Below are 13,735 nucleotides of genomic sequence, written 5' to 3'. Positions count from 1 at the left end.
GACACGTCCTGGGCAGTCTTCAGGGGAACTGTGTCGACATTCGTCTGGAAATTCTTCGGAAAACAGAGGAAAAGCCTCAGAGATCACAAGCGCTGGTACGATTCAAACACACCACCAACCATTATTCCGCACGACCTTGGCTATCACCAAGGAGCGGGACGCCTTAACCCGCCCGGCAATGCCGCTGGTACCCTCCTTTTCTGAAATGAATGTGGTGACAGATCTATGGAATATTCCAGCAAATGAGCATGCTAGACAGCCAAGAAAGCACAAAATCGGTGAAGTGGACAAGAATGAGAGAAAGTGTATGAAGTTCTGAATGTCGAAAATGTTCTGCATAACTTTTTCTTGTGTTGCCATCGCAGCCACCAGACATGATTGTGGTCTGTATGTTGCTTGCTAAAGTTCCGATGCCTTCCTGTGTTTTTGCGACATACTATGCTTCTCTGTCTCACGGACTCGCATAAATCTCACACTTGCAATAGGTGCACTGTGCCCTTGTGTCACAATGCGTGACTGGACGCAGTTACCCGTTGATTACTGACAGCATAACCCAGCTCTTGTGGTACTTCTGGTATACTTAGGGGGTATTTTGGAAAGGTATGCATGTAATCTACGCGGCACGTGAGAAAAGGGACAAACTGGAAAGTGCTCAAAGAAACTAGCGCTACTAAGAGCAGCAAGCTGCAGGGAGCACACTGGAGCACTCCGTGAGATGTGATTGACCCTGAGCAGTTATGTCCAGCAAAAAGTAGCGTGATTTCAGATTATTCTTCGCCAGAGCTTGTCGTCCACCGAAATAACCCAGGAAAATCACAATTCTTCCCGACGTCATAAAGGAATTTTCGTGTCCCTACGTCGCTGAACATATCAGAAAGTCACAGAAAAAATCCGCTACTCCCAAATACAAAATTTTATCTCTAGATAGACCCCGAAATCCACCAAATTTATCGACTTTTCCCTGAATTGCTAAACACAATGGCAGCGGCGTAAGCGGAGGCACTGCAATGGACGACAATGGGGACGAGGAGTTAGTAAGAAGATGACGCAGAATAAGAATGCTGCTGCAATTAAAAGTAGCTAAAGCTTGGAAAAATTGTAAACGTAACGGGAGAACAAAAATTTCAATTTCTAAAAAAATGTTGAATTGTTGTTAGCTTTAGAAAGCATGCCCGTGACCCACGGACGCTGCGACCTGTAGTTAACGATAGCAGGGCCGCCGCTAGATTTTCGCCACTTGCTCGGACAGCCGTCACAAGGGTCCTGCAACAGCCGTTAGTTTAACTGCCCTGTTGTCAATGTAACAAACTGTAACTGGGCTACGATACCCAGGCCCGGCGAGAATAATCGCGGGCCCTGGGAATCAACCATCTCCGGAACCCCACCTCACGTCCCGATACCATGGTCTAAGTATATGATTAGGACGGGCTTTAGGGTCGTGCGAGGCCCTAAAGCACGGGCACCAGCCCCAGCTGCCCCACACTTTCATCGGCCCTGGCGACATCTGCATCATGATAGAAAGTGGAAATTTTAATTTAGAAGTGGCAGAAGCAACCGACAGAAAGAATGAAGCGCACAATTACGGTTCATATAAATCCATGAAACCAAAGTGTAGGACAAGTGAATATAACCAGCGCCGCTCACAAGCAGCGCTAGCCTGAAATTAAGGTACTTACCTTAAAAAGGGGTAGTCGATGAGCGCCCACAACCAAACCACATTGGCCTCTAAAGCCACAGGGAAAAGGAAACTAAAAATAAAAGTGACCATGTGCAGGTGGTAGGACTCAATACTCTCGTAAAATAAATAATAAAAAAAAAAGTCACGCAAGAAACCGCAGGATACCACAAGAGAGCAGGTTACACTCCGTTTACACTTTTCTGAGGTATAGGAGAAAATGTGTGAAGGTATTGAAGAAATCGTAAATTATGTAAGTACCACGAAAGATTTGAAAGTTAATATTAATTAGTGGAAAATGAATACGAGCACAACTGAGACGCTGAAGTGACCAGCACTGACATTGAAACGATAATTTATTTTGCACAGTTGAAATATCGAGAAGAGAAGAAAGTAAGCTCACTCAGCCTGTGGTGGCACTATTTTCACAAGCGTTTCCTTGGTTTCGGTACACCCATAGCACCTCCCTACAAATTCTACGCACCTATTACTATGTTTAGTTCTGAATGCAGCTACACTATCCTTGTTCCGTACTTTTCTGCACAGCACACTCAATTTGTTGGTTAATTACAATTGGTTGGTTGGGTGATTTCATTCAAGCAAGGCCATTCCACTTTCATCCATCAGCACCACTGACAACTTCAGATAGCAGCCCAACATTAAATAATTAAAACGAGCACTGCATGGCAGCAATCACACTATCATTTGAATAAAGTTGTTAGTGCATGTGCTACAGCAACCTACTACACCACCTACTTTCAGGCCACCGTCCAATTACAGTACAGTAGAACCTCATTAGTTTGAAGTCGTACGTATGGATGACAAAAAAAAATATTGAATTAAGAGGGTTGTCACATTAAGCAAATGCCGACAAGTCGGCTGGAATCTAGCTTTATTGAGCATGTAGAGGGCTGCAGAAAACTACTTTTCCAAATCAGCCACGCACAGTAACTGGCATCGGAATCGTGTGTCCAAGGTGGCATAGGTCAGGACCATCTATTTGCTGCTGTCAGGGGCGTCGGATGCCCCCTCACAGCAGAGGGGGCAGCCCTAACCTAACCAAGCCTAACCTAGAGGAGCCATTGATGCCATTATTGGAAATGAGTCGTCCATATGCTATCTGATGGGTGTTATTACTGTTGCACTAAGAAGGCTCTGCCGAATGTTCTGGCCATGGGTCAGGCAAAGACAGCAGATATGCTACGCGTGTCATCAAGCGATGACCAGCGAATTGCTTAGAGACTCCTTGCCGCAGGATAAGAGCTCCCCTTCCTATCCCCGAATGTGTCCTCGCGTGGATAAAAAATAAGTCGACTTCCTTGCTGGAGCGGTGCCACAGGGGACCTGTACTGTAACTCGTTGCCACTACTTCTCCAGATACAGCAAATTCATACACCTTGCACGTTTTTGAACATGTTGCATCCTTTGCAGCGTCGATGATGGCTACCTATTCTTTTGCTGTGAGTGCCTTGTAGTTAGGCATTGTGTCACATCGCTCAATTGCAGCATCATTTTATGAAGACAAAAGTGACTGTCGTGCACAGGGCCTCAACAGGTCATAGCACGAAACAAGCAAAGGCAAGAGGGTGTGGTAGCTCATTGGCTGCTGCCATCGAGTACGTGAGTGTGTGACATCTAGGTTCTCTCGCAATCCTGCCGGAAATCTTACAAACTAACATGGCTGAGAGGTGCAGCTGACTCGAATCATGGGGTCAGATTGCAATATTCAAACAGGGGACAGCAGGAAACTTTCAAATTAATCAGAACTTTCAAATTAAGCAAGTGCATAGTGACGTATTCTCAAGGGGTTCAATTGTTATATGCTGTTAGATTCGTTGCTTCAGTCAAAATTAAATCAACATCGCCCAACTCAATCCCTAACTCTACGAACGCAAATATCGGTTGTGATTCACACCGTTCTGTTGGCTGTGTCGTCAACAGGAAGGGTCTTGATTCCCTTAAAACAGCGAAAGCTTTTTTTCTCCTGTGTTCCAGCCTCAGAACATCAATTTCCATCACGTTCAACTGATGCCGCTTGAGTCTCCCTGTTGTATGAATGTGTGAGAGTGAGAAAACATGCAAGAGTGAAACTGGAATGTGAGTGAGCGGACGTGGCTTGTCCCTTGAAATGACGCAACTCTGGAGCTAATTGAGGAGGCGCGTTAGCTTAGCTCAATTGGTAGAGCCCTGGACCGGCAATCGAGAAGATGTGGGTTCGAGTCCTGCAACTTCCTCCTGACTTCCTCCTTTCTTTGTAACGAAAGCTTACTTGCTTTGCCAACCACGAGAAAGCGGTATCATTTGTGCACACTATTATGGCGGTTCATTCCATGTTCTTCTGGCACAGGTGGCGAGTAACAGTCATATAATGGTAACAAGCAAATTGAACACTTAATAAGTAAGCGCGCTCCTGACATGCCAGCAGTGCGTGGCCTAGTGCTTTCAAGCCGATGTATAGTCGGGCTAATCTGAGTAATCTTGTTCAAATAAACCATTGCGTACATTCTTACGTTAGAATTGCTGGGTGTTTTCTCCCATGGAGGAAAGTTTTCTCCATTTCTCCCATGTTTTCTCCCAATACAGGACTTTGATGAAGCCCGAGCATCGCTTTGAATTATCCGTCAGTTTGGATTACGGAAATGTACGGTAATATTCTTCCCGAAGTGAGGCTATGAAGCCTGACCAAGATTATTTCGCCATTTTGTATAAATAATATGGCATGGAGCACAATGTTTTTTGCAGATGATCAAGGCCCTAGTTCAGCATGTGGAGAATGAATGAAAACTGCAGCGAATGAGGCAGCTTGAAAGAGAATGCAAACTCTGTGTGGGTTTTACAGATGCTGTCACTGCGGTGCTCTAGAGGATCTGGGGCACATTCTTGTTCATTGCCCATACTGCCAACCATCCCGAACCGCACTCTCCGGGTCTCTTAGTCAGCTGGACTCTCGCCCCTTCTCCTTATCAAAATTGCTTGGTCCCTGGCCGAATCCAGACCACCAACGCTCTGCCCTCAAAGCTTTTTTGACATTTTTTAACACAATCGGACTTCGATCCTTATTGTGAAGGGGCTCATTATTTCATTCCTCACATCACCACCAGCAATGAGGTAGAGATCGCCTCTTGGGATGAAACTAAGCTTAAAATAAAGTTGTTTTGAAAGAGCTAAGGCAGTGCTGCCCTGCAAGTTGCTGTAACCTGTGCTGAGAATTTTTGTTTTCTTTGCAGCCACTGATATCTGAAGTCAGACGAGTGATATAGTTAATAAATGCCTTTGCTTTTTCCAGTATAAAACTTGCATTTCTGCAAAGTGGGATTTACAAATCTGCAAAACAGGCAAAAAATGTTACAGCATACTCCCAAGGTCACATACCGGCTAGTCCCATGTGCTCTCCCAGCCTTTTGTAACTTCTCAGTGCACAAAGCAAATTAGACTCAGCCCAGAAAATTTCTCTGCGGGCATTCCTGTCAGCTAATTGTCTTTCGTCCCGGCACTTTCAACCGTGTAAGTTCCAGCAGTACCAGTCGCGTCAGGCATTGCAGCCATGACTGATCAGGTTTCACCCACGAAAATGTAGCAGATCAATTGAAATCCTTACATAAGTTTGTAATATGTAGAATATTTAGAGCCTGATGTTTTTGGGAAATATTTTTTTCTAAATTTGTGGGGTTAAAATCTGGTAAATAAACATGTGCTCTAAATTCATGCGAATTCGGGTTAAAAAACTTCCAGTATGCTAAATTTGGGGAAAGAAATCGGGCTCAATTGCTCAAACTTTACTCTACTGGCTTGCTACAAACGGTTATTAACTGCATTTGGTGCCAAACAAGTTAGTGTGCATTCCTACAGACTCCTCAGTGAGGGTAATTTGCCGGGTAAAAATCGGGTTTCACCCTAAAGAGTAAACTTTCAGGTCAGGGTGCAAATTTGGGGAAGAATCAAGTTAAACCCTAAGACTTCAGGCTCTAAGAATGTTCTGTGACTGGTGATGATTCCGACAGAAACCTGAGGTTCCATAACAACTAGAAAACTAGGGGCTCTAACTGCTAGTCACAGAGGAGGTGCTTTCTCACAAAAAGTAGTAAAAAAACTTAGTAATGAAAGGGAACAGGCTTGCTTGAACTGAATTGAAATTGCCCAGCTACAAGCGACAGTCCGCAGAACACTGAATCAACCTTCCAAAGATTATGGAAATATTCAAGTAAAGCAGTCGTCAAAAAAGCCAGACGGCACCACTGGCGTGAAGTGAATGTCTGCTATGGTTGCTATGGGAACATGCCACGTTCTTCTGAGAATGCCTCCAGCTTCACAGGATCAGTACAGGTGCCACACGTATCAAGCAGGCTCATGTCCAGCCATATCTGAAATGGAAAAATCTGATCCACCACAGGAGCAAAACAACTGGGAACTGGAAATTTAGATATAACCGCAAAAACCAGTCACTGTATTGAAAACAAAAGAGCACAAAATCTGCTAATGTTGGTGCTGAAAAGTAGTAGTCTACTGAAAGACTGAATATGACTGATGACCATATGGAGACGCTGCAAAAACGACAGACACTGCATAAAAAACTCCTAAAATATGCATGCAACTGTGCACGAAAGATCTTCTAAATATGCAGCAAAAACTGTGAATACAGTATATGAAATATTTTCCATTATTTTTGCAACAAAGGTAATGCATATAATGAATATTTAACAAAATTTGAGCATTGTATTAGGGATCACACGGTAAAATCAAGCTGCCTTTGTTCAGGAGCACACAACAGGAGGTTTGCACAACAGATCTACATTATGCACACTAGGGCTTGGGATCTAAGAAAACGTTTAAACGTTTAATATAGAGCTCTAATGCACACAGGTCGGAAAATTCATTCATGATGGTCTTCACAGACCTCACTAACCATCAGACCATAGGGAATGATGTGAGGTTAAACGAAGGGCTACAAGGTGACGTGATATTGAAGTTGAAGTTCAATGAAGGGCTATGATCTGATGTGATGTTGAAGTTAATTGAAAGGCAATGCTGTGACGTTAAAGCCTCATCCACCGCATGTGAACAACGGTGCGTAACAAAAAGGCAGCCGTACAAGTCCACATGAACGTGAGATCTGCTATTTGCACTTTCAAGCAATTGGCTCTTAACAGCCGGCGCAACATTGTGCAACAAACCCAGAGTGTGAGCAGCATCTGCATCAATCACCAGCACATGCACGTACATCTGCCGTGCACATACACTACCACCAGGCTACCCCACCACCCAATGAGACACGATAATGGATGTAAAACTTGGCACCCCTCACCCTTTCTCCAAACACTGTTCAGAAATTCACGCAATCAGGGGAGAGCAGGACACCAACACAGTAACCCAGCAGCAGATACACTAACATAAGACCTCACTGGAATTCAACTTCAAAACCGATCACAGTCCTCAGAACCCATCATCGGAATTCAACTTCAAAACCCATCACTGTTTTTGAAGCTGAAGCCCGTGTGACGGGTTTTGAAATAAAGTTGGTGAGAGGGGCTTTGAACTTAGTGCGATGGGTTTCGAAGCTGAAATCAGCCTGATGTGTTTCGAAGGTGAGGTCAGTGTGATGTGTTTCGGAGCTGAAGTCAGTGAGTTTCGAAGGTAGAGTCATTGTGATTGGTTTTGAACTTGATGTCGAATGATGGGTTTTGAAGTCCTTGTGAAGAGATTTGAAGTTGACAATGTATAGCCAGTGCATAACATTCGCGCATGTGTTGTGGGTGTTACTTATGTCTACGTGCGTGGACTAAAAGATAAAAATGTAGGTGTGTTGTTATAAAAGCTTAGCATTTTGTGTCCGATATGGAGCCTAATTTGCAGGTGGCGGGAGAGGGCATACCCCTCTCATTCCTCGTTGTGTGTGCTGGCTTCCCGTGGATGCTAGAAATGCATGAACAGACAAAGGGGCAGATCCAGACCCTCGGTTTGTCGGGTATAAAATTACTGCAAGCCCCAAGCCGAGGCATTCAAAGAGTCAAGTGTGCTCTTGTGCTCATCTCAGCAAGAGCTCAAGTATTCTACCCATGGCATAGTGATATTCGGCAAAAAGGTTGCAAGTCTACTGAGGCCAGCTGAGCGTCAGCAAGTTCCGTTCCAGAAGGTGTTCAAAGTCATGTTTGCATTATGGGGCTATATGGAAGCCACATCACTGGATAATTATGTTGCTCTATGAGGCAGGAAGGAGCAGAAGGTGAGAAGCTATCCACGAGGGAGAAAGGCTAAAAAGAGGCATGCAGCAGGCAGCTCAGAAAGCACAATAAATACTTGAAAACAGTGAGAACTAACAATCTTCAAAAGCATTGGGCCCATCACAGGTCAAGTCTCTGTCACATGAACTCAATGAATTCAAGAACATTCCAGCCACAGAAACATAAGGTTTGAACCTCCTGGCGCAATGGCTACTTATTTGCAGAGAGCCAAGGACCTGAAGTTTGCGGACCGTGATTTGGATCCATCAGTGTCTAAGCAGATCAGCCCACCTTATCAAGCCTTAGACATAATTGGGTTTTGGAACGGAATGAGAGTGCTTGCTCTGAATTTAGCGTGTATTGTGATCAAGTAGTTGTCAATTCCTGTAAACTCTGTGGATGTGAAAGATCCTTCAGCAGGTATAAAATGATCGTAGGCAACAGACTGCATTCTCTGTCCGAGGAGAACACAAAATATATCATGTAATGCTGAGCCACAACACTGCTTTGAATCTGTGATTTGATAAAATATTCTTCGTTCCCACATTATCCAAGAAACTAAGGTGTTTCCCGTTTCAAGCAGCCGTTGACTCCTTGCCACGGAAGATCGCGAAATTTACAAATCGGTGCCGCAGAATCCTGAATTTGCTGCGGCAGAAAACCGGAGCCATTAGCCATCGGACCTCAACTTCAGAGCTCATAATTGGAATTCAACTTCAAAGCCACGATGGGATCTGAAGTGGAACTCTGATATGAAATTTGAAGTGTGTCGTGGGATTTGAAGATGAATTATGGGTTACAATGATGTGATGGGTTCTGTAGCAGAAGTTGAATGATGGTCTATGATGGTGGCATGATGTGATGGGCTGTGCAGAAACCATAATGTCATGTTGAATGAATTCTTCTGAAAATGCCAGCCTATGATCATACAGCTGAAAGGCTTTGCTTTCAGCTCCGCACTACAGTGTAGATTTGAAATGCAAATGCCACCAGTCTCCATGATGGTGAAGGAGTGGAAAAGGAAAGTATGGCCCACCAGCCATACACGCAAAGCGAAGCGAGTTCTAAGTGATGCAAAGGCACAAGCCTTGAAAGTCAATGTAAGAACAGATCTCAAACATCTATGGCTGGTATTAGATGCACTGGAGGAGCTAGGATAGAGGCTGAACAGCATATCCCGCCGAAACATCAAAATATTCTATTCTGACAGAAATTCTTGCAAAAGTCGGCCCAAAGCCTTCTCAAAGGCAGCTCTCGCATTTGGCCATCTGAAAATATGGCACAAATGCACATTTTCATGCGGAATATGCCACAGGATGCAAAGCATGTACTTATATGCACAATAATCAGTCCCACACCACAACCAAAAGTTTTTTTGTTGTTCAGATACGAAACAATATTGAGAAGCAAAAAAAAAGCACAGGTACGAAAATTTGCGCTCTAGTTGTGATAAACATGTTCTTGCTTTATCGTTACTGAAAGACATACAAATGTTTCAAGCACAAATTAATTATTCAACAACAATGCTGGTGTAAGCATGAACAGACAATTCAAAACACAAAGCAGGACACGACTTTTGTCCTGCATTTTACGTTTGTTTTTCGTGTTCATGTCTCAACCCCAAACTCAGGGGCACAATGCCTATATGAAGTGCCAAATCTGCTATTGCAACACAATTATAATAATAATAATAATATTAATAAAAATAGCACACCATGAGGTAACAAATTATTGAAATAAATGTGATGGGTACTAGTTCATATCCTGGAAAATTGCTCGCCATCTTCGTCAGCCAATTGTTACTTAGTGACTGTCATTGTCGTATTTCCTGCCTCGACAGCACATACCAAGCACTGTGTTGGCTTATATCTGCATGAAAGAAGAAACAAAAAGGGAACACACATACAGTTGAACCTCTCAATAACGAACGACGATTTAACGAAATCCTCTGTTTAACAAAGAATTTCCGTTCCGCACATATGCGTCCCCATAGACGCCAATGCATTTTTGCGCTCGATTTAACGAAATACGTTAGTATGGTCACCTTTATTTAGCGAAGTCTCAGTGCGACAAAAGCCTTTTGCACGTGTCTTTCTCTTTCACCACAAAGAAGAGGAGGAGGGGAAACCTTCCCCTCTCCGTTGTCCTCGCACAAGTTTTCGTTGCTTACTTCGGTTGTCACGTGCTGTAGGCACGAGCGTGTAGACATGTGCATTGTCGCCGGTAATCTTCGGTGCGCTGACGCCGTTTCGAAACCGGCGCTAGGGCCTCTTCGTACCTGTTTTCAGACAAGAAAACACGCATTGCTGGCATCTCTCGAAGTCTAATTTGCTTTTGTTGATGCCAATGACAGTAGGTTGCGGTTTTGTGCTGTTTTCTTACTTGTTTTTGTTCGCGCCACTGATGCTGACGATGGTAAAATGGGCATGATGCCGCCGCCGTTCAAGGTTCCATCGGCACAGACGTCTACGTGACGTGATATGTACAGTCAAACCTCGCTATAGCGAAGTACCACGGGAACTATAGATTGGTTCGTTATACCCGAACTTCGCTGTAAAAGAATGATGCAAAGAAACCCCATTGAAAATGGAAATGAAGTGCCCGCAGTGGGGACGCCATATTTATTGAGGCACTTACATAATAATCCTTTCAAACAGCGAAAAAGTCGGTTATTTTCTGCTGCTTCGTGGCACTCGAATGTGCGAGAATAAACTCCCCAATCCTGTCGGCACAGCGGTAAGCTTCGCAAACGGCTTCCGACGACGCTGTCGGGTGCGCCAATACGAAGTCCTTCAGCGCGTGCACCATATTTAGCGCTTCTTCGCTTCTCACGTGAGGTGGTTGCAGGCTTTCGTGGGCACCGTCGTCGTCATCTCCGCCGTCGTCGTCGCTGCCAGTATCAACACCGTTGGTGCCAACGCCGGCAACGATATCGTCGTCGGTCAGTTCCGGCGCCACCATGACTGCGTCGTCAGCCGACACGAAATCGTCGAACGTAACGTCCTCGACGTGAAGGCGTCTCCAAGCGTCCATCTCGGGCTGCTCCAGGTTTGCTTCTTCCTGTGTCGTTGGAAGGTCACGGGCGAAACCAGCCTTTACAAAGCAGTTCTTGACTGTGGCCGCGGTGACATCGTTCCAGGCTCCGTATAGCATCTCTATCGCTGTTCTCACTGTTATGGCTGTTGGAACCCTCTTCTGGTCCATGTCGAACACGAGCCTGGAGACGAGACGTTTCCTGTACAAGCTCTTTAAGGACCAAATTATACCCTGGTCGAGAGGCTGCAGCAGCGACGTCGCGTTTGGTGGAAGGAAGAGCAGCCGAACAGCCCGTAACTGCGTTGCAATTTTGTGGGCTGCGCAGTTGTCCAAGAGCAATAGCACTTGCCTGCGTTGCCTCTGCATGTCGCGGTCAAACGCGATCACCCACTGCTCAAAGAGCTGTGACGTGACCCACGCTTTCTTGTTGGCGTAGTACTCGACTGGTAGCCGCTGGATCCCCTTAAAACAGCGTGGGTTCTTTGACTTGCCGATGACGACCAACTTCCGTTTGTCAGAGCCATCCATGTTGGCCGCACACAACACTGTCAAACGGTCCTTGCTTCTTTTTCCGCCGTGACAAGTCTCACCTTTCACAGCTAGCGATCGCTCCGGAAGCAGCTTAAAAAACAGTCCAGTCTCATCAGCGTTGTATATGTCCTTCTCGTCGTATTCTTGCAGTAAGGGTGCAACCTTTTCCATCCACTTTTCACAACTGTCCCGGTCAACCGCAGATGACTCACCAGACGCCACATGACACGTAATTTCATGGCGCGCCTTGAACCTGTGCAACCACCCACTGCTTGCACTGAAGTCCTCTTCCTTGTGGCCAAGCAGAAAAGCCAAGTCCATCGCCTTTTTTTGCAGGAGGGCACCTGAGACAGGCAGATTCCTTGCTCTCAAATCCTTGAACCAAGCAAGCAGCGCCTCTTCAACGTCCGGAAACGAGCACTTCCGTAACTTCTTGCGACTGCCACACATTGCTTGCTCGTAGAAGCTGTTTTCGATGTTCTCCCGCGCCTTTAGAATTGTCGAGAGGCTGTTCGCAGGGATGCCGTATTTCTCCGCGACGTCCTTCTTCCGCATGCCGCCGTCCACGGCTCGAAGCATCTCCATCTTCATGTCCAAGGACAAAGCCTTCCGCTTTCTTGACATGCTGAGTGATCGGTAGCAAGCAGATCAGACAAGAACGTACAAACTCCAAGCGACGAAGGGTAAATGAGACCACGCGAAACGTGCAGATCGAGAAGGGAAGGTCACCGTGGCCAAGGGCGATCACGTGATGGCACGTAGCCACGTGGCGATTGGCGGGGGTGATGGCAAGGGTCACAGGGCGCAGCAAATAAGATCTCCCGGCCTTCCCGAGTTCGTTGGCCTCACGCTCTCCCCTTTTACGACCCAGAACCGACTGGAAGTGAAAACGTAATCCACGGAGTGGCCCAAATGACCGTTGTTTGCCGCTTATCGCGTCGTAAATCCTACGGAATGCGCGTGTTCTTTCGCCGTGGCCCCTTCGTTTTAACCGAAAATTCTAAGAACGGAGAGTAGCGAGGTTCGTTACAAAAAATGAATCTCCATAGAGTTAAAGCGTGACCAGCCAAAATGAAATAAAACTTCGCAATATCCGAAAATTCGTAACATCCGAGTTCGCTACAACGAGGTTTGACTGTACTCATTTCTTGTTCTTTTCGGTATTCAACAGCGGTGTATACTCTCGTTCTTTCCAGAAGTCATGAGTGTAAGTGAACCAACCAAGAAACGTCGATACGCGAGCATGCAGGAGAAAGCAGTAGAGGTCATCCAGAGTTACAAAAACACTCAGAGCGATATTGTGCACAAATTACGTATTACCTAGCGTTATGTGGTGAATAAAGCTTGATATTTTATGCCCTTCTTAGCTTGATACCTGTTTTATGACAAATGACGTTTTGCGGTACGCGTGGCGCAGGTAGTGCCGGTGGCCATCTTTGTTTCACTTCGAGTGTTCCATTTAACGAAACAGGGAGCCAGCATTTACAATTTTGTTATATGGAGGTTCAACTGTATACAGATTTGTGTGCTCCAATGCAACTTCGGAACGACGCTTTCTCAGTAGCAATAGGAAGTAGGCAACAGCAATAGACAGTACCGCTTCTATTAATCCTCACAAAATGGGTTTGGTCCATCAAGCAATCTAATCTGATCTAGTGGTTCGGTAAGTTTCGCAATCACCTCTTCTCGGTCCGAAATATGAATTCATGCGAGTACAGAACGTGTGTGCTCTTTCCGTCATATGCCTCAGCCACACAGTCCGTCTGAGTTCAACCAACTGAATAACAGCTGTTCGTCTCTGTACTTGCCTCTTACACTCTCATCATAATTATTTCCAGTAATTACCATTAACAATTACAAATGAATTAATCTAACTGCACCTGAGAAGGAACTTATGTCTAGAATTGCTTGATTTTCACAGCTCTGACTATCCACCTAATACAATTAGTATTAATTATATTCAGGGACAGAGGTTTTCGGGTTTTACCGGATTTTTTCCTGAAGTTTTCCCAAATCACACATTCAGTGACCAAGGTAAAACTCGATTTATCCCTGGATCGGAACGTTTTTTGCCGCACGACACAGAACCATGACAAACAATTCCAGTAGTGGAAGAGAGGAGCGGAATACCGAAGGAAAGAGGAGGCATCACAGGCGAGAGGGTAAAGCATGACATGGAGGCAACTCAGGCTGTTCCATGTGGTTTGGGGCATTCCTGGTTCCTCGTCTCTGGGTTCACTGAACATGTTCACTAGTGAGCTCGTCCTGTGAGACA

General features: G+C 45.3%; 2 protein-coding genes across 6 annotated transcripts in view; both read right to left on the bottom strand.

Moving 5' to 3' along the window:
• Positions 1-2,013: 2,013 nt before the first annotated feature.
• Positions 2,014-13,735, bottom strand: part of LOC135378395 (uncharacterized) — a 48,360-nt gene continuing 36,638 nt past the window's right edge. For 2 of the 5 annotated variants that reach the window (XM_064611431.1, XM_064611426.1), the window contains one exon: positions 2,014-6,036. The gene's annotated coding sequence lies outside the window, so the exon portion shown is untranslated. Of the gene's footprint in view, positions 6,037-12,596; positions 12,649-12,671; positions 13,726-13,735 lie in introns of those variants that run through there. The other 3 variants (XM_064611429.1, XM_064611430.1, XM_064611427.1) reach the window with 3 other exon arrangements.
• LOC135373213 (tigger transposable element-derived protein 6-like) lies at positions 10,543-12,084 on the bottom strand. The gene has a single exon (XM_064606466.1). The coding sequence runs from the start codon at positions 12,082-12,084 to the stop codon at positions 10,543-10,545; it is 1,542 nt and encodes a 513-aa protein (XP_064462536.1).

Source organism: Ornithodoros turicata, chromosome 1 (genome assembly GCF_037126465.1).
Source record: "Ornithodoros turicata isolate Travis chromosome 1, ASM3712646v1, whole genome shotgun sequence".
Lineage (NCBI taxonomy): Eukaryota > Metazoa > Arthropoda > Arachnida > Ixodida > Argasidae > Ornithodoros > Ornithodoros turicata.
The sequence above is the reverse complement of the archived record's forward strand: the minus strand, read 5'-3'. Positions and strand labels throughout refer to the sequence as shown.